General features: G+C 46.0%; 1 protein-coding gene across 1 annotated transcript in view; it reads left to right on the top strand.

The window, feature by feature from the left end:
- PTPRF (protein tyrosine phosphatase receptor type F) overlaps positions 1–20,706 on the top strand; it is a gene marked incomplete in the record, with an annotated part of 622,098 nt that overhangs the window by 597,872 nt on the left and 3,520 nt on the right. Inside the window, 14 exon segments of the mRNA XM_073593920.1 lie at positions 2,322–2,437; positions 3,201–3,233; positions 4,046–4,143; positions 4,232–4,355; positions 5,393–5,568; positions 6,463–6,582; positions 8,515–8,669; positions 9,217–9,502; positions 10,000–10,178; positions 13,087–13,213; positions 14,823–14,948; positions 16,595–16,749; positions 18,548–18,614; positions 18,616–18,684. Coding sequence (XP_073450021.1) covers positions 2,322–2,437; positions 3,201–3,233; positions 4,046–4,143; positions 4,232–4,355; positions 5,393–5,568; positions 6,463–6,582; positions 8,515–8,669; positions 9,217–9,502; positions 10,000–10,178; positions 13,087–13,213; positions 14,823–14,948; positions 16,595–16,749; positions 18,548–18,614; positions 18,616–18,684 — 1,831 coding nt within the window.

Below are 20,706 nucleotides of genomic sequence, written 5' to 3' on the forward strand. Positions count from 1 at the left end.
ATAGTGTCTCGTATCAGTGGGAGGAATAGTGCCCCATGGGCCGGATAAAGGCAAGCAAAGGACCACTTCCGGCCCCCAGGTTGCAGTTTGGAGACCACTGATCTAGAGTCTGTGGGTTTGGATGTATGAGAACGTACATGGTATTATCTGTGTAACTGGAAGTATAGACATCTCTTTCAAGCGAGGAGCCCTCAGTGGGATGACAGCTCATGCCGGGGTAACTGCTAATTCTGTCAATATATCCGAGCCGCCTCTATGAGTAAAAGTTTGGATTTTTAATCCCATTTATTGTCTCTGTGAGATGGAAGAGACGTCCTGTACCTCTTCACACCAAGGAGGGAGATGGTGGGAGTCTTTGTAGAGTCCCCTTTGATGTGGAGATGTTTCTGAGAGGTTGCTTCACAGGAAATCACAGTGGTGCATACAATTTCTGTCTCTGCTCAGGCTGTATTCCAGAGTCTTTGAGATATCTTTTGAATTTGCTCTTCTTTTTTTAATCTCTCTTTGTGTTTTAAAATTCCCCTTCAGCGCCATATTACAAAAGTCACCCCATGCCACTCATGTCTTGAGTTGATAACATCTGAATCTTGTTTCGTATATAGCAGGGTCACACAACATTTGGCACTCCAGCTGCTGTGGAGCTACAAGTCCCAAAATGCCTCGCAAGACTCCAAGCATAGGCATGACACCAAGAGGCAGACACATGATGGGATTTGTAGCTTCACCAAAGCTGGAGAGCCAGACTTTGCCTACCCTGGTGTATAGAAAGCATTTTTCTTACGGTCAGTTTATACAGTGAGGCCCAGTGTGCTTCCAAACCTGGCTCTGCAATCTATTTAGTTAGGCAGTAAATGGCGTCGCCCTGAAATCCAACATCTTTTGTTGATAGCTGACACAGTACAACACTCTATAAGCAATGTTAGACCGTTCTCTATAGAGGCTCCAAAGAAAGGAAGCAAAGGAACTGCTCACCATCTGAAAAGCCTCCGGACAATTTGAGTCATCCAACAGACTACTCCATCTGATGTAATGTGCTTCACTCGGTCAGGAGCCTACTCATAGGGTCTAGGGGAGTAAGCTTCTGACCAAGTCAAAAGCGTTACTGGTTCTGTACATCGGATGGAGTAGTCTGTTTGTTGGATTACTCAATAAATTGCCCCCGAGGCTTTTAAGATGGTGAGCGGTTCATTTCCTTCCTTTCTTTGGAGCCATGATCCAACATTAGAGTGTTGTACTGTATTAGCCATTGACAAAAGGAGATGTTGGCCTTTTGGGGCGATATCATTTGCTGCCTAACTAACTAGATTGTAAGATTTGGAAGCACATCAGCCTCACAAGAAAGGCTTCAAAGGAAGGAAGGAAGGGAACCGCTCACCCTCCTAAAAGCCTCGGGACAATTTATTGAGTCATCCAACAAATAGACTAATCCATCCAATGTACGTGGTCAGGAGCTTTCTCCCCCCAGACCCTGTGAGTAAGCTCCTGACCGAGTGAAGCGCGTTACATCGGATGGAGTCGTCTTTTTATTGGCTGACTCCATATATTGTCCTGAGGCTTTTAAGATGTCAAGCGGTTCCTTCCCTTGCTTTCTTTGAAGAGACTGTGGGAACCAGCTCCTGTTATTGGTGGTGGCTCAGGGTTTTAGTGCCTGCAGCAGAATATTTGTTAGATCATTGTCACAATATAGATCAGAACTGTGTTCATAATTATGTTTATCTGGTATTGTTAGTTTCAAAAACAAGCATCTCTTGTTCCTATTGCAGATTCATGTTGCAGTGTTTATTTCATCAATGATAATCAATATAGAGTTATGCCGCGTACACACGAGCGGACTTTACGGCTTACTTTGCCTGGCGGACTTTGACGGACTTTACGACGGACTTTCCGAATGAACGGACTTGCCTACACACGATCAACCAAAGTTCGACGGATTCGTAGGGACTAAAACAAGGAAGTTGATAGCCAGTAGCCAATAGCTGCCCTAGCGTCGTTTTTTGTCCGCCGGACTAGCATACAGACGAGCGGACCTTTCGACCGGACTCGAGTCCGTCGGATAGATTTGAAACATGTTTCAAATCTAAGTCTGTCAAACTTTTGAGAAAACAAAGTCTGCTGGAGCCCACACACGATCGAATTGTCCGACGAAATCCCGTCCGCCGGGCAAAGTCTGCCGTAAAGTCCGATGGTGTGTACGCGGCATAAGATTTTCTATGCAATGTATGCTATGTGAATGATCCTTTTCTTTAACCCTTAATTCCCATCCCCAATGTTTGATCTGTACCATGATATATATTTTATACCTGCATTTGTCTGCTAAACAGGAAAAGGACCAACTCTCCCTCCAGCAAAGAGGACCAAATGCCTGGACTGAAAGACTCTCTGCTGGCCAATTCCTCTGACCCCGTGGAAATGAGACGACTCAACTACCAGACTCCAGGTTAGTAATGTTATCTGTATTGTAAACCTCCCCCCCCCCCTTGATCCTTTGTGTTCTTTTCCCATCTTCATCTCCTATACACTCAGGCAGTACTTAGCAGAAGGTCTCTAAGCAAAAGGCCGCAGTACATTTTGTTCTATGATAGTGAGAAGGTCTACAAGCAAGAGGCTGCAGTATCTTTGTTCCCAACATGTTGGCGAGAAAGACAGACTTCTAATCTAGGATACAAATTTGGTCAACTATTTTTTTTGGCAAAAAGGGTTGCGTTTATTCATTAGGACAAAAAGCATGTTGAAGCAACCCCTGGCAACTAATAGTAGCCCATCATTTACTTATAGGACTCTGTAAATGCTTGCTTGCTATGGGTTACTGACCATTTATGGGTTTCGTTGCCTTATTTAATAACTTAAATGGAGCTCGCCAGGGCTGCATAGGGAAACCTGTGCCACAGAACCAGCATAGACAGGCCATAGCAGCCCCAGTGCAGAATGGGATCCTCACCTGCATCTGGTTGCAACCATATTGGCAGGTCTCCTTTTTTATCCTTAAAGAAAACCAGTCACGAAATATATGGGCTTCCATTGGTGCCCTCTCTTTCTGGAAATGCCAGACACTTGGCTTTCGTGCTGCTCCAGTAGTTATCTGTTATATGTTAAATATCTGGCTGCCCTGCCTGTTATGTGCTATTGGAGAGATCCTTGTCCCATATCCCCAATCCCTCTAATTGCATTCTGTTCTTCTGCTGCTCTTGTCTCCTTTGCAGGTTCCAGTGTCCCCAGTTACCAGAATATCTCAAGTTAGTTTGACAACTTGCTGTAAACCGTCTAGGAAAAAAAGTGACCACTGCCCCCCCCCACACTCCCCAATCATTGCCCTTTCAGTCTACAATTCATCTTGTTTGCTCTGTGTCATTCATATTTTGTCCTGCTCTCATCCATCCTTGAGTTTTCCCCAGTTCTTGTGAAGGATAGTAGAGTAGCGAAACCAGAGCAGGTTGGTAGTGCAGGTGATGTGCGCTGCGGGCGAGGACCTAAATCAGTCCCCCGCAGGTTAGCTTGTTGGTTTATTTAGTGATTTTCATTGGGTCTTCTCCGGGGTTCTTTTGATTTTTTTTTTTTTTTTCCTGAAGGAGGAAACACAAAGCAATATTTATTTGCTGAATTCTGATTTGTAATTTCCCTCTCTGAAGTTTACCCCATGTTATTTTCATTGTAAATTTACTATGGCTTCTCCACAACTTCCCATTACACTTTTTTAATTTATTTTTATTATATATTTTTTTTATTATTATTATATATTTTTTTGTACTGTTTTTCCTCAATTTTATAGCTTTCCTGTCCTCCTTCCAAATGCCCTTGATCCCCTCTCCCTCCATTCCACCATCTCTGCACAGCATCACAGACCACGGGGTGGACTGTCCACAAGGGCTGCATGAACAATGGGTGACATTGCGGTCCATCCCACTGCTCCTCTCTGCAGTGCTGCAGCATGCTACGTGTCAACAGCTTTGTCTGTCCGTCCATCTTGCTGCACTGTCCATCCACGTTGTCTGCCTTTGGGGATGGGATGTTGGGGCGGTGGGTCATGTTATTCTTCTCTCCTTTTCAGGTATGAGGGACCATCCTCCCATCCCGATCACCGACCTCGCTGACAACATCGAGCGCCTAAAGGCCAACGATGGGCTCAAATTCTCTCAGGAATACGAGGTGAGACTTGTGTACAGCCCCTCATGTGCGCCCCCCAAGTCCCTTCAGCCAGGGGCACATATTAGAGACTTCTTGTTTTGTCTTTCAGTCCATCGACCCTGGTCAGCAGTTCACCTGGGAACATTCCAATCTGGAGGTGAACAAGCCGAAGAACCGCTATGCAAATGTTATAGCGTACGACCACTCACGTGTCATCCTCACCTCCGTGGATGGTAAGTAGCTTCATATTTACTGGGCCCAATGCAGATCCTTAGAACCAGCCTTTACCATGGATGAGCAGAATGATTTTGGCAAACTTGGTTGTACAGCAAAATTGACGACTTTGCGTTTGTCCAAATCTCTTCTAAAATAACCTCCATTTTTACCAGGTGACCAAAATTAGCATTAAAAACAGAAAATTGTATCATCAATGCACTTCGACAGAATAGCGGTCCAGGCTTCCAAGTCCATTGTATTAAAGTTTGATTATACATTTTAGCCCTCCCTGTTTAGCTCATTATTTATCACATGCATGCTTCCATGTTGGCATCAGAAAAACTGAAAATTGTATCAAATACTAACCGTAATTTTCCTTTCCTGATGTCAATCCATGGCAGCATACATGACGTCAATCCATGGCAGCATACATGACATCAATCCATGGCAGCATACATGCGATATAGCTTCACTTCTATATCCACCCACAGGACCTGCTTTAAATCTATAAAAGGAAAGCTAGAGCAGCCTCCCCCATTCTCCGTAAAAATAACAAGATCAAAAAAGGGGAGGGTTCGTAGGCTGCCATGGATTGGCGTCAATAAAGGAAAATTACAGTAAGTATTTGATACAATTTTCAGTTTTTCTGATGCCAACATGGCAGCATGCATGTGATAAATAATGAGCTAAACAGGGAAGGCTAAAATGTATAATCAAACTTTAATACAATGGACATGGAAGCCTGGACCGCCATTTCGTCGAAGTCCATTGATGTACAAGCCCCTGGATTTTCCCTGTAGCACCTGAGGCAGGTGCGCTGCGGCAACCAGCCTGCTGCTTTGCAGATGTCTCCATAGACGTTTTCCACGAGCCGCCCGGAACTTAAAGGCGTAGAAATGGGGGAGGTTGCATCTTTCAAAAAAAAAAAAACTCCTTAATTTAGCCTTCCTTATCCACTTCAATTCAGTTTGTAGAAATAGTGAAATTTCGGGAAGGTGAAGACTGCTAGTTTTGCTGTTCCCTAACCTGTACACCTCTTGTTCTTTCTTCTCAGGCGTTCCTGGCAGCGACTACATAAATTCCAACTATATAGATGGGTACAGGAAGCAGAACGCTTACATCGCCACTCAAGGTCCTCTGCCGGAAACCTTCACCGATTTCTGGCGTTTGGTGTGGGAGCAGAGGGCCTCCACCATCGTCATGATGACCCGGCTTGAGGAGAAATCCAGGGTGAGTTGTCCCACAGAACTGGGAATCGGAGAAAACACACAAGGCCTCCAGATCTCATCTACAAAGAGATTGTTAATTGCAGCAAATGATATTGTTAATCGGTGCCACGGCATCTGTGCTAAATTAGGTTTTATTACTTGCCCCGGGGCTGAGGAACACAAGACAAAACTGCATACCAGTCGTTCCATCGTGCCCTTCACAGCAATAATTCATCATATCACTAAACAAATGTAAGTGCAGCGCAAACTAATAAAAGTATTAAATAAAAGTCCATGTGGTAAGACATATATTAAATTCTTCTTAGCACAAGCAGACTGGTCCCCTTTCGTGCGTATGGGTATACTTACCAGAAAGGATGGACCCCTTAATTACAGGGGGTCAGACACGCCTGGATACATATCTGATGGGCAGCTGCCTTATATCTCATCTGCGGTGGCCGGTCACACAGTAATCCTGAGATGAAGCCGTAATCTTCAATGCAGAGTGGAAAACAGCGATCCCCAAAGATAGAAAAAAACCTCTGCAGAGAGACCACTGCTTGCACATAGAAGAAAGGTCCTTCTCTGCAGCATGCTGCCAAGGGACAGGCTTTTCCGCTCTGTGGCTGCTTTTTAAAGAAAATGAACTGTAATGGAATGTATTTAAGTCAATTTAAGCTGAAAGTTCAGTTGGGCTTTAATAATAATTTGATTGTTCTGTGATGGATCTCGCAAATGTAACATTTTCTCCTCACAGAAAGTTGTGTTTTATAAAACGATTTGTGAAGAAGGATGTGGGTGGCTGGGTGTACGTCCGAGGATGAGACGCAGCAAATAGTTCTCCAACAGACCGTATAATCAACGATCTCTGGTAGTTTACTGAATTATAAAAATGGTATTTGTGTCTGAATCGCAGGTGAAATGCGACCAGTACTGGCCCAGCCGCGGCTCCGAGACGTACGGAATGATACAAGTCACCCTGCTGGACACGGTCGAATTGGCCACGTACACAGTGAGGACGTTCGCCCTCTACAAGGTGAGACGAAGGGAACGTTGCTTTCTAACCATTAACTTCCCTCCTCCTGCATGGGTGACCCCACAAGTAATGATATCTCCTCTTCCTCCTCCTCCGCCCATCGCGCACCCTCCCCCAGACCACGATAAGACGGCACATTACGGGAGAAGCTAGACAAGCAAATTAAGAGTGTAATGTTTTAATTTAATTTTCAATTATAATATAATTTTACGGTGCGCTGAGCTTAATGAGAGGAACAATGAATGCGGATAGCGGTGCCGAGCGAAACTTTTGGATACCTATTGTGGGGAGACGGTGACTGAGTTTAGTGCGCCGCGGCTCGATAATGTAATTGTTGGGAGTTTTAATTGAAGCGTCCTTGGTTGCGGACGCCGCCTCATCCCGACAGATCGTCCCAGACCGACACTAACTTTTTGTAATTGTGTACCTGTTATTATTATTAGGGAAAATTCTAAGTATCGTTCTGGGACTGGAAATATTTCTATGAGGATTATAAAATCAGTGAATATGTGCCCACTTTAAGTAGAACATCAGTGCCGCATCAAGCCCCCCCGCCCATCTTCTGTACCACCATCTTAAAAAATCAAGTTACGTCGCTGGGCTCTGCTGAGTATTTGGGACCTGGTAGAGAGCCCTGTGGGGCATCTGCACATGCGTGGGGGATTTTCGTTCATGTACATAGATACCAGCAGTTTCTGGCATTAGAAATCCAGCACATGCGCAGATCTACGGCCCAGTTGCAGCGATGATAACACATTGGTGTTTATTTACTAAAGGCAAATCCACATTGCACTACAAGTGCACTTGGAAGTGCAGTCGCTGTAGATCTGAGGAGAAGATCTGAAATGAGGGGAAGCTCTGCTGATTTCTATCCTCCAATCACGTACAAGCAAAAATTTTCTTTTTTTATTTTCCTTGCATGTCCCCCTCAGATCTACACTTCCAAGTGCACTTGTAGTGCAAACTGGATTTGCCTTTAGTAAATAAACCCCCAATGCCTCCGGCTGCTTTTCCAAGAACGTCTCCTTCCTATGTAATCAAGATGAGGGAAGAAGGAAGGTCTTTGGGATCAAAATCAGGAGAGCAGCCTAGGGTGACAACGCCATAGCTGCCAACTGTCCCTGATTTCGAGGGACTATCCCCTCTGCCCCTCATTTGTCCCTCATTTGTCCCTCATTTTGGTCTGATCCATATAGATGTATATAAAATGCACTTTTTAGCTATCAAAAAGTGTTTTCCAGCCCTAAACCTTTCATCTGATTCCTAAATTGCTGCATTTGTGGTCAATGAAAGGGTCTCCACAGTCTTGAATGACAAAAAAAAAAGGTTTTGGAAAAGTCTGGGGTCTGTGGATCAGCTATTGGACTGGAGACCCCCGTGTGGCTCCGGTCTGAGGGGCCTTTGGGCGGCACAGATTAGAGCTTGGGGTCTTTCCCCCCTCCCTCTTTTTTCTCACCTTTCTTCTCCCCGCTTTTCTTCTTTGTTAAAATAAGGTGCTCGATGGGTACTATCCATGTACTACTAGTGGCAGGGGACGGGAAACACCCTTCCTTTCATGGTCGTGGAGCAATTCTTGGGCCCCACAGCTCCTTGTTAACAATTAAGCGACTACTATGATGTTGCGAGTTGGGAGAGCGCTTGACGTCCCAAAAAAGGGAAAAAAGGGGGTTTTGAATTGAGCCCAGTGTCCTTATATCAAAACTATTTTGTTCTCCATAAAAGTATCTGCTCATTTGGTGCAAATGCAACTTTTCAATTTTTTAATCCGACACCTTGAGTTAAAAAGGTCCCACTGGTATAGATACATTGCTGTATGTGCAGATCTGGATAATACTGGCTAAAATGGACCAGTGGTGGTATAAACATGATTGGGATTCATAGAGTTTTTTAAAATGCGCCTTGTATTGTATTCCCTTTCTATCTGTGTTCCAGAACGGCTCCAGCGAAAAACGAGAAATCAGACAGTTCCAGTTCATGGCCTGGCCAGACCACGGGGTTCCCGAGTACCCCACGCCGATCCTGGCCTTCCTTCGCAGAGTGAAGGCGTGTAACCCGGCAGATGCCGGGCCTATGGTGGTACACTGCAGGTAAGAGGAGACTGAGGTTACTGTCACCCAGAGATCCCTTGCAGGATTGGGTACGGAATGGGGGGGGGGGGGCACACAGGGGCATAAAGGGGCACAGTAGCACTCTGGAAGATAGCCTTGTAGAATGGGCTTACCATTGTGTCAACTATGCAGGCAGTCAATGAAACATTAAAGTGTATGTCAGGGCAAGAAAAAGAAAAACATATACTGTACAGTACATCTTTGCAACACATGCACATTTCACCATGTCTTTTCTCTGTGCAAATACTGCAAGTGTAGAAAAATACCGGTTCTACCAGAAATCCAGTGAGATTTCCTGTAGTGAGCTGACAACACAAATTCCAAGACTATAGGTCCTATGGTCTCTGGCTACTAGGAAAGAACACTACAGTTTCCCCCTCATTCCATCTGCAGACAACACAGAAGACGATATGAAATTTTATGCTCTCAGCTTAAATACTGGGAGTCCCCTGTGTGAATGAGGTCTTAGGTCATATTTGGCTTTAACATAATCCGATAACCCTCCCCCCTTTTATTACTTGGACAGCGCCGGTGTGGGAAGAACAGGGTGCTTCATTGTGATTGACGCCATGCTGGAGCGAGTGAAGCTGGAGAAGACGGTGGATATCTATGGTCAGGTGACCTGTATGCGCTCTCAGCGGAACTACATGGTACAGACGGAGGACCAATACGTCTTCATCCACGAAGCCCTGCTAGAGGCGGTCATGTGTGGGAACACAGAAGTGCCGGCACGCAGCCTGTATGCACATATCCAGAAACTGTCTCAGGTCCCCGTGGGAGAGAGCGTCACCGCCATGGAGCTAGAGTTCAAGGTACGTCGCCATCTGTGCCGGTGTCTACCAAACAAATGTCACTATATGTCTGTATCTACCAAATAACTGTCAATCTATAACCATGGCACTCCTCACATTGACAGTAGGAGGAGGACACTTCTGTGTTGGGGTTGAACTCATTCTGCTTCCCTTTGGTGCTGGGAAGATGTGTTGGTGGTCGGGACCGTCTTTAATATTGATTGGGCCCTCCCAAATCCACTTGTCAACTATTTTCAGGCAGTGCAGGCTCAAGGGGCAGCTGCTTTGGGCACCACAACAATGACTGGGGAAGCTGCCCCTTTTGCCCTGCCTTAAAGACAGCCCTGTTGGTGGTGAGTCTATCTTCATTGACAGTCGCCAGACACGCATCAGATGGATCGTGGTGATTTAGAGGGAATGGATCTCAAGGTTTAGACTGTGCTGCTGTTCGCATTCTAGAACTCGGCTTTCTCGTTCGTCTTGTTTACTCAGTTTTCTTCCTCTTCTTTACTACGTAGCTATTGGCCAACTCCAAAGCCCACACCTCACGGTTCATCAGTGCCAACCTACCATGCAACAAGTTCAAGAACCGGCTGGTGAACATCATGCCCTATGAATCGAGCCGTGTGTGTCTTCAGCCAATCCGTGGTGTCGAGGGCTCTGACTACATCAACGCCAGCTCCATCGATGGCTATAGGTAATGTCCTATCTGAAAGCAGTTATGTGATTTGTGAATAAAGAGAACCTGTCAGAATGAGCTGGGGCTCCTATCTTGTATTGGGGACTTGCACTCCAGAGGAGGTACTGGGGGTTGTTAAAGTGTACTTGTTCCTGCAGGTAGGAACAGTTCTACATCTCCAGTTCTGAATGGGACCCTCAGCTCCTTATGAAAGAAAACCTATTAGAAAATTATGGAGGTTGCAGTTGGCAACTGCCTCCTGAAAATGCTAGTCCTTTGGCTGTCATAATGCATTGGTTTGAGTTGTTTCCTTGTGACTGACCCAGAACAAGTGCAGAAATGACAAATTCTAACTTTCTCAGTGCAGCTAGCAGTTTTAAGAAGGACAATACACCCGCCCCATATGTCTTTAATCCCTTCACACCCTAAGGATAAATCAAATCTTAATGGCTAAGCACAATTTTTAAACTTTGACATGTGTTAGTAAAATTGTACATATCATCACAACTACTTTGTGCATCCAGGTGGACTATACCACATTTTTTTTCAGGACAGATTGGGCTTTCATTTGGTGGTAAATGGTAATGGATATCTCCTGATTTTATTTTTTTTTATCATCAAAGGAAAACTGGACCAAAATAGTAAAAAAATATATATATTTTTTAATTTAGCTGTATATTTCTTGTTACTACCATAACCCACCACCAAAGAAAAGCCCAAATTAAATTCCCCTGCTCCTGACGATCGCAGCGATGCCACATATGTGTATGCTAGTTGTGGTTGTACCTGCCCAGAAGCAATAGTGTGCATTTTGCCCTACCTAAAATACACTGACACTGATGCCAATTAAACGGAAAAAAAAATCCTGCCCAAAATATACTGACCCTGACATGACACAAACACTAACCTTGGCACTGACCTAGATCAAACTTTGAGCTAGGTTTTTTTATTATATTTTTTTATTATTTATTTTCACACACTTTTTTTTTTTTCTTCTCTCCAAGAAAAGAGAAAGATACATTGTATCTTCCCTCTCCATTCACAGATAGAAAAACACGGGGGGCAGGCTTCGCACTGACTGATCACTGTGGTAGCCAATCAGAGGTGACCCAGAACCAGGAGATTTAGGCCCTGATCGTTAGTACACGGGGCCCAAGGCTCTCCGTTAGACCACGGTCACTGTGCGCTCCCAGCACAAAGGGAAATATACATATATGCGGCCCAAATGGAAAAAAGCCCAGTGCAGTGGGGATGCATCTATGTGTTATGTCTACAGGAAGGGGTTAGTGACAGGTGTAATTTAAAGTGTAAGTTCACCAAAAAATTACAAATTGAACTAACACCCTACACCTTCCCCATTGTACTTACCTCCATGGGTGATTAGCGGTTACTCCCCACACAGCAGGTTAGGGCTTTGAAATCCCCGCTCCTCTCCCTCTTCTTTCTGCTGCACTTCCAGGGCAGATCAGAGTGATTCTGATTGGTCAGCGCCAGCACAACGCATCTTTCTGATCTGCCCTGGAAGCCCTGCAGAAAGACGAGGAAGAAGATCGAGGATGTCAAAGCCCTAACCCGCTGTGTGGGCAATGACAGCTCTACACACACGGAGGTAAGTACAGAAGGGACCAGCAGGCGGGGAGGATGTACAGTCTTAGTTCACCTTTGTATTTTAAAGAGGAAATTTACAGCCCCCTAATTCATTTTTTTTAATCACATATTACCTGGTTTTAACCTGGGGTTAATTTACTAAAGGCAAATAGACTGTGCACTTTTCAAAGTTGCTCCAAAGCTTAGTAAATTAGGTAAATCTTCACTTTGCAAAGAGTATGTGCAATTAAAAAAAAAAAAAACAGCATTTTTGCTTGCACATGATTGGATAATAGAAGTCAGCAGAGCTTCTGCTCATTTACTAAGCTCTGGATCAACTGCACTTTGCAAAGTGCACTGCCTATTTCCCTTTAGTAAATCAACCCCTATGTGTCCAACGAATCCAGCTTTGTTCTTCTGCGATCGTCCACCGCATACCAGGTCCCCGAGCCATCATCTTATTTGTCATGAGGGGGCGATGTGTCTTCCCATACTTTTGAGGCGGCCCCCTAATGATGTGCATCCATGCATGAGTTGTAGAGTACTGCGAGGCCTCCTGAGATGAGTGACGTCCGTGTCCCAGGAGGGTGAGTGGGACGCCAGTCTTGCCTAGGCAAGAATCCTGGGGTGCAGGGAGACGTCCCTCAAAAGAAAAAAAATTGGGGTAGAAGGAAAAAAAAATTGCTGACTGTAGCGGGGGGGGGGGGGGGGGGGGGGCATACTTACAAGGGCAGATAATCCGGCATTGTCCTCCTCTCCCCCACCGCTTTTCTGTCATAAATCCTGTCCAATGCCGCCATATTTGTTTGATTTGTCATTGGAATCGACTGCCTCTTCCCACTGCTCACAGCTTGCACCCTGCTAACATGGCGTCAGATCTTGCACATGCACAGTGTAAGGGGGTCTGTGGTTTGCAACTTGATGATTCAGTTAAGTCGGCCATAAATGGAGTGAGATTCTTTCCTGCAACCACAGATTGCAGGAAAGAAAATCGCTCAATTCCCCCATCAACACAGCGCTGATGGGGGAAATCTCTACCGTGAAGCGGGGGGGGGGGGGGGTGTGAGAGCCATACCGGCCATCTTGGTGGGTACAATCAGCCTGCCCAGACATGTTTCAAATATATGTCCGGGTTTAGTTTTGCTGCCTTTAATGATTGATTAAATGATCTTATTAATACACGAGTAGCCACCATTAGTCAAATGTTCATCTCAAATTAGCAACTTATTCAAGGCGCCACCCAGGCAGGCATATTACACCACCAATGAAAGACATTGTCCTTTTTTAATGTTATCCTCGTGCACTTCTCCGATCCTCATGCTTCATTCTTGTTTTGCAGGCAGCAGAAAGGCTACATCGCCACTCAGGGACCCCTGGCGGAGACCACTGAGGACTTCTGGCGCATGCTATGGGAGCATAATTCCACCATCGTGGTGATGCTGACCAAGCTGCGGGAAATGGGCCGGGTAAGAACGATCGGTGGGTTTATCAGTGTTAGAGTGTACCGATCCTTGCCATTATGTGACTGGAGGCAACTCTTTGTTCACCTGAAAGGCTTTCATATACAGGTGGAGATCACTGCACTGGTAACGATCAGATTGGGAGATGATTGTATGGAAACTTCTACGTTATCTAAGCTAAAAGTCCAAGATGTCCAAAAGCATCTTCATGTGGCTTGTGAGCAGGCTCTGACTGGCCTTCTGGACAAGGGTGGCCCTACCATTGGGGGCGTCTGGGCACTGCCCCTTCTCTTTGCCAGCCCCTATATGTAGTGGAAAGATTCATGCAAATCTATCCATGGCTGCCCCCTATTTATGCATCCAGCCCCTTTCAGGTCACCGGGCGCATGAATTACATCGGCCAGGGTTTTTTTTTTTTTTTTTAAGCACCTGATTAGAGCCATAGGCGCTAATAGGCTTCAAAATAGGGTGGGCTCGGGACGCTGAGGATGCGCCCAGGGCCCACTCAGGTGTGTTGCAACAGCGAATGAATATACGCTGTTGCAACACTGATCCTCCTCCCAGCCAACTGGGAAGCGGGTCCAATACCTGTCACCCGATTGGCAGAAAAGACAGGTGATCCTATTGGACGCCTAGGAGGAGGGGAGGAGATGCACAGCAGAGGCGAGGAGAAGAAGAGCCGCCTGGTCGCCATCGCTCCATGGATGCCCGATCCCCGCTGCCTAGATGGGGTACAGGTGGACAGCGGGGGGGAGGGTTTGAGTTGCCGTGCGGGGGGGGTTCGGTTGTTTTCTGCCCCCCCCCCCCCCAAACGAAAAATCACCAGCCGCCACTTCTTCTAGAGGATGAGAGAACCCTCTCCGGTGGGCTCCTGCTCCTTACGAAGGACTGCTGTAGTTGACCGCTCACTAGGCTGTCAGTTCCAAACCTTGGCCTGCCCCCCTATACCCGCAGCCCACTCAGCTCCATGACATTTTAGTTAGGCCCATCTTATGCAACATTTAGGTGCCAATCCACCTTCCATTACACCTGCAGCTGTAGGCCTCATTCTATGAAGAAACCTGCCCACCTCCCCTCTTCCTCCTCCGAGTGGAACCACCATCTGCAACGGAAATTGGGGCTGAACTGAGGTTGGAATTGGTGGTGGGGTGGAACATTCACCCTATTAGCACTCTGAAGGGCTTTTAAAGCAGATGGCTTTGTAGCTAAATACACAGAGAAGTAAAGTTTTAGAAAGGACTTGTGGGGGGTACTTGGAGGTTTTTACCATTTGAAGTTAGTAGCAGGCACCCTTTAAGAAGCCATGGTGCGGGTGCTTTCATCAGCTGGCTCCGGGGATTTGTTCAGACCACTAGTGATGAATTTCTTACGCTCCTCTGATTGCCGGCACAACGTTATCATCATCGGGATGTGGTAACAATGCGCAGATAATGATGTTTCCCTCCTAGGAATTGTGCGGCATTGTGACGGTGTGATTTCTGAGGGACAATCGTGTCTTTGTTATCAGATAAATATGATCAATTTTCTTCTGAATGAATAATAATGTTATTTCTTGGTAATTTATGTAGCGGGAAGAAAGTTTTCAGCATTGACGTGTGTGTTCTCCTCTCTACAGGAAAAGTGCCATCAGTACTGGCCGGCCGAGCGCTCCGCGAGGTATCAGTATTTCGTGGTGGACCCAATGGCCGAATATAACATGCCTCAGTATATCCTGCGTGAATTCAAAGTGACGGACGCACGGGTGAGTAGGAGCGGTCGTTGTTCCTGACCTCTGCTCTGTGCCGCTTGTCCTGGCATCTGCCAATGAACTACAGGTCCCAGGATGTCTGGGCTGCGGTACCCATGACATGCCGGGACTAGTAATCCTTTAACTGTTGGAAAGCCAACAGTGTCCCTTATCTGATCGTGTGATTACCGACCACCTATGTTATTAGGTTACTTAACCACTTCAGCTCCAGAAAATTTACCCCTTCCCCTAATGATCAGGCCATTTTTTGCAATACAGCACTGCGATACTTTAACTGACAATTGCGCAGTCATGGAACGCTGTACACAAATAAAATCGACGTCCTTTTTCTTCCCACAAATAGAGCTTTCTTTTGGTGGTATTTGATCACCTCTGCGGTTTTTATTTTTTTGCTCTATAAACAAAAAAAGCGTGACAATTTTGAAAAAAAAAATGCTATAAAATATACCCAATAAAAAAATGTAAGAAAAATCGAATTTCTTCATAAATTTAGGCTACATATTTATGGTAAAAAAACAAGGGTATACTGATTGGTTTGCGCAAAAGTTATAGCGTCTACAAACTATGGGATATATTGATGGAATTTTTACTAGTAATGGCTGTAAATCAGCGATTTTTAGCGGGACTGCGATATTGCGGCGGAGAAATCTGACACTAAGTGACACTTTTTGGGGACCAGTGACACCAATACAGTGATCAGAGCTAAAAAAAAAAAAAAAATGCACTGCCCCTGTACAAATTACACTGGCAGGGGTGAGGTTAAAATCAAGATCAAATGGTTAACTGTGTCCCTAGGCAGTGCTTTCTAACTGTGGGGGAGGTGCTTTGACTAGGGGGGGAAAAACAGATCCGTGTTTCTGCTTAGCAGAAACACAAGATCTCCATTTTCCCCTCTGAAAGAACGGCGGTTCTGCCTTGTTTACATAACACGCCGTTCTGCCTCTCTGTGGGTCCGATCACAGCAGGATCGGGTCGCCGACGCTACGCATGCGCCCCAGACCTGGTGCACAAAATCACGTACAGATACGTGATTTCGCGCAGGAGGGCCGCTCTGCCGCAGTATATCTGCATGGGGCAGTCAAGAAGTGGTTAAAGTGCATCTACAAGAAATTATTCAGGAATGAATGTTCAAATGATGGTTCAATCTATGGTAAGCAGAAGATAGGGAGACCCGTCACCGGCACCCAACAATACAGCCACTTACCCTATTAAATGGACCCTCATCACAAAGGTCACATCAGCACATATGAAGTATACAGGAAGCCCATCAATCTTCATACATCTATAGCAGCAGACCGGATAGTGGATGCAGCAAACCTGGATATAACTCTCCTTATTCAAGATTCACCGCTAACGCACCACCGCCCAGTGTGAAAGGGGTCTAAGTAATAAGATGCAGCACTGAAATAATGGTACCATGGGCCCCAGATCATGCATGCCAATTATGGAGTCTGCAGTCCTTAGGCAGCCATCCTGTCATTTATGCTTATCCACCACTGGCAAAGCAAGATAATCCACGGTAACCAGGCAGAAAAAAAAAATCTAACTGCAGGAATTAACTGGTCGCTGACTATGAACTAATTCTATTATAAATAAGCCCTTTTGGTCCTCCCAGATCTGACCGTTTCTTTGCCCCACAGGACGGACAGTCTCGGACAATCAGACAGTTCCAGTTCACAGACTGGCCTGAGCAGGGAGTGCCAAAAACGGGAGAGGGCTTCATCGACTTCATCGGACAAGTGCACAAAACGAAAGAACAGTTCGGACAAGACGGACCCATCACTGTTCACTGCAGGTGAGGAACGCGCTCCGCTACACTAAACATATTCATCTTATCTCATAATAATGTCCATAGAACAACAGGAGGAAAGGTGGGGAGCAGACAGTAGATTATCAGAGCCTTCTCTTATCCAGAGAGACATCTACAGCAGGGGACATGTGTATCTCACTTGGGAAACTTGCCTTCACTTCCTGCCTTGTAGACCCAACAGGACGTGAAAGAATATCTTTCTAATGTGAGGGAAATCCCCTCTTAGACACATGGCCGGAACTAGGAGGGTGCTGGGGTAGGCTGCGCCTCCCAATATTTAAGTTGTGCCCCCACCCCCTGACGCTATGCCTGACTATATCCCATCCCTATGGTGTACACAGCCTGAGCACAAGCAGCAAGACCTCCTCCTTCCCGCACAGCACACACTGTAGCTGAAATCTGATTCTCTTACACACAGCTACAATCTGCACACTGTGTAGCTGGTTACTGCAGCTGCGCTTCTGTTTCTCAGGCTGTGTACACTGTAGGGATGGGAGAAAGGGCTCTGCCCAGTGCCCTGCCATTGGTGACATTTGTCCTCTGCCCTACTGATCCCTAGTACAGTGCCCTGCTGCCCCCCTGTTCTCTGCTCTACAAACTAGTACTCCCTGTACGCCATCATACAAACTGCTGACCTCCCATCCACTGCCCCTCTGACACTTTTTTACTGCACCCTAATATCATCCCTAGCCCTTTCCAGCCTGACTGTCCCCAAGCCCGCCCCTTTTATTCATGGGGCTTCAGTTCTTTCAATCCTGAAAGCTCAGCATCACGTGGGCATTACCTAGGGCCGTCTGCATGCAAATGTAGCCTCCCTAGGAACACCCGCTCCTCCAGACTGACACCACCCATCATGCTATTTTGATATTTACATAACACCTCCCAAAAGCCACCTCACTGCTTGTATCAGGACTGAGGGCTCCTGAGAGGAATACTGGGGCAGGGGGCTGGGATGTTTTCATGACGCAATGTACAGCCTCCTGCCAGCCCCCCTCTCACAGCCTAGATCTGCCTGCATTGTACATAGAGCCAGTGATGACATTACTGGGACTAAAATAAGTTATGTCGTGACAACAAGAAAGGGCGTTATCTAAAAATGTTATTAGTATTTTAATGGGGGGGGGGGGATAGCTGAAGGCAAAATTTAAGCAGATTAAGCTTCAACTTTACATTTTGGATAGAGAGGGAACGAGTTAGAAGAACTTCAGGTTTTTATTGCTTTGTCCCAGTTGGAATTTGCTCCTCAATTCCTGTCCTGGTGACACAATTAAAATTCAGGAAAGATCTCCTCCCAGGTAGGGAAGTCCCTCCTCTTGTAGTCGTGCCTATAGGAGAATTCTCTGCCGTTTCAATGACACTGCCAGTGTTTGGATTGCCAGTAACTTTCTATCAGCAGGACATGGGGGATATCTCCCCATAGGGGACACGGCCATAACGCCTGACAGGAGTTTTTACCCTTTATCTAGTCTGTGCTAAGCTTAAAAAGACGCATTTCGCTGGAGTTACCCTTTAACACTAAAGTGGAGATGAGGGTTAGATTCTGCTCCCATAGGGCAGGGATATGCAATTAGCGGACCTCCAGCTGTTGCAGGACTACAAGTCCCATGATGCATAGCATCAAAGCGAGACTCAACAAGCATGACACCCGGGGGGCAAATGCATGATGGGACTTGTAGTTTTGCAACAGCTGGAGGTCCGCTAATTGCATATCCCTGCCATAGGGGGATGTGTAAGGGGTTGTTTTTTTTAATGGCATTTGTGTTAATCTGTTGTGTTTATACAGCGCTGGCGTGGGCCGGACCGGAGTCTTCATCACACTGAGCATCGTGCTGGAGCGGATGAGGTACGAGGGGGGTGGTGGACATGTTCCAGACTGTGAAGACGCTGAGAACACAGAGACCAGCCATGGTACAGACAGAGGTGAGTCTCACATCATTCACCTGACATGTCCCCTGCACAGAGGGCATTCATGGGTGAAAATCCATGCTGTGTGTGTGTGTGTGTGTGTGTGTGTGTGTGTGTGTGTATGTGTGTATATATATATATATATATATTAGTATTTGTTGTTACTGTATATTCCTACATAGGGGTGCTGTACAGTGACTGCACTTCACTCTCACTTAAGCCATATATGAATCGAAATTCGGCTGGTTCAGCAAGCCCTGGCCAAGATTTGATCCATGTATGGACAGGCTGATTGTACCCAAGTCAATTTATCGATCAACTTGGTTACAACCAGCCTGTCAGACTTTTTACATTCGATCACTACTGGAGGCTAAAGCCGCTAACAGTAATCACTGTGTTCTGATAGCCGGAAGACTCCTCCCACCGGCAGAACACAATAGCACTACGAGAGGCATTCCCCCAGTAACAATGACTGTGTTGATGGGCGATTTGAGCGATTTTCTTTCCTTCCACCTGTGCTTGCAGGAAAGAAAATCAAGTCTTCTGTGGGCTGCTGTAGACCCCTATATATGAGCTTCAGTGATGTGTACAGCAAGCTTCCACAAAGCAATTAGCCAAGGGTCCCGAAGCTTAAAGCCATCCACACACTGATCGAAATGTGGCTGGTTTAGCAAGGACTGGATGAATTTCGATCCATTTATGAGCAGGCTGGTTGTACACAAGTCGCGTACAAAATTACAGTGGTGGCTTCAGGGGTTTTTTTATACACACACAGTGCAGCCGCTGGCAATGTGTGTAAATCTTACAAGCCGACTGTCAGATGGAAGCGATCTGTGCAGCCGCCTCCAGATCTCTTCCACACACCCTGGTAACTGGACGGTGTCCCTCACCACGTGCTCCTGCCATGTTTTCTGGACTCTGACCGGTCCTGGGTACACCAATGGACGTGCAGAGGGATACCAGTCAATGCGTAAAAGATCACTTTTGGGGTACTGGCTGGGGGAAGAAACGAATGCACTGTGATCTGCACTCTGTTAGTCTCATTGAAGGCTAGGTGAGATATTAGGGATCCTTTAGACCAAACTTTCTAAACAAAGGGCCAGTTTACGGTCCTTTAGACTTTAGGAGGGCCGGACATTGGTGTCAGCGGGAGGAATAATACCCCATTGTTGGAATAGTGTCTTGTATCAGTGAGAGAAACACTGCCCCAAGGGCCAGATAAAGGCAAGAAAAGGGGCCACAGTTTGGGGACCACTGCTTTAGAACCTGTCACCAAAAAATGCATCACATTATATAGGGGACCAAAGTCCCCTAAGTAATGTAAAGAAAAAAATTTAGTTAAAAAAAAAAAGTGTAAAAAATTCAAAGTTACCACGTATATATAAATATCCCAGCTCACCCCCCCCCCCCACATACGTGAGCGTACGAATGTAAATGCACTTGTCGGGGTCCCTATGGATGAAAACATTGATCGTGCTAAACGTTACTTATCCCACTGTGACATCGGTCACTTTGAGAGCAGCAGCTGTTTCCCAATTGAAGTGAATAGGACTGCCAGCATGGGGGGTGTATCCCTACGTGGGCGACCAACACAGCCATTGCACAAGCATACACTTATAATACTCCCATGTGAACAAGGCCTAAAAGGTCCACGATTAACAGCTTCCCGCCTGGCCTATAGCAGAACGAAGGGCAGTGGCTTTACCGTTCTGAGTGGACGTCGTATGACATCAGAAAGCACTGCGCAATCTGTCACCGGCTGCGTCCACGGGACTGATCAGTGTACTGGCTCACTGCTGATACAATGTGACCAATCACAGCAGGTCACTTGACAGTTGTAAACAATGGATGGCTTCCTTTCATGCACTGTGTTGTGTTGCTATTTTTGATTGGTCAGTGTGATCACATGGTACAGACATGGCCAAACCACAGCCCATCTGTGCCATGCGATTGGTGAAAGCTAATCACAACAAAACAAATTAAATTAATCCGTTAAATTCAGTAAACTGCTTGCTTATACCAATGTAATTCACTGCT

This window comes from Aquarana catesbeiana, linkage group LG07, assembly GCF_042186555.1.
Source record: "Aquarana catesbeiana isolate 2022-GZ linkage group LG07, ASM4218655v1, whole genome shotgun sequence".
Lineage (NCBI taxonomy): Eukaryota > Metazoa > Chordata > Amphibia > Anura > Ranidae > Aquarana > Aquarana catesbeiana.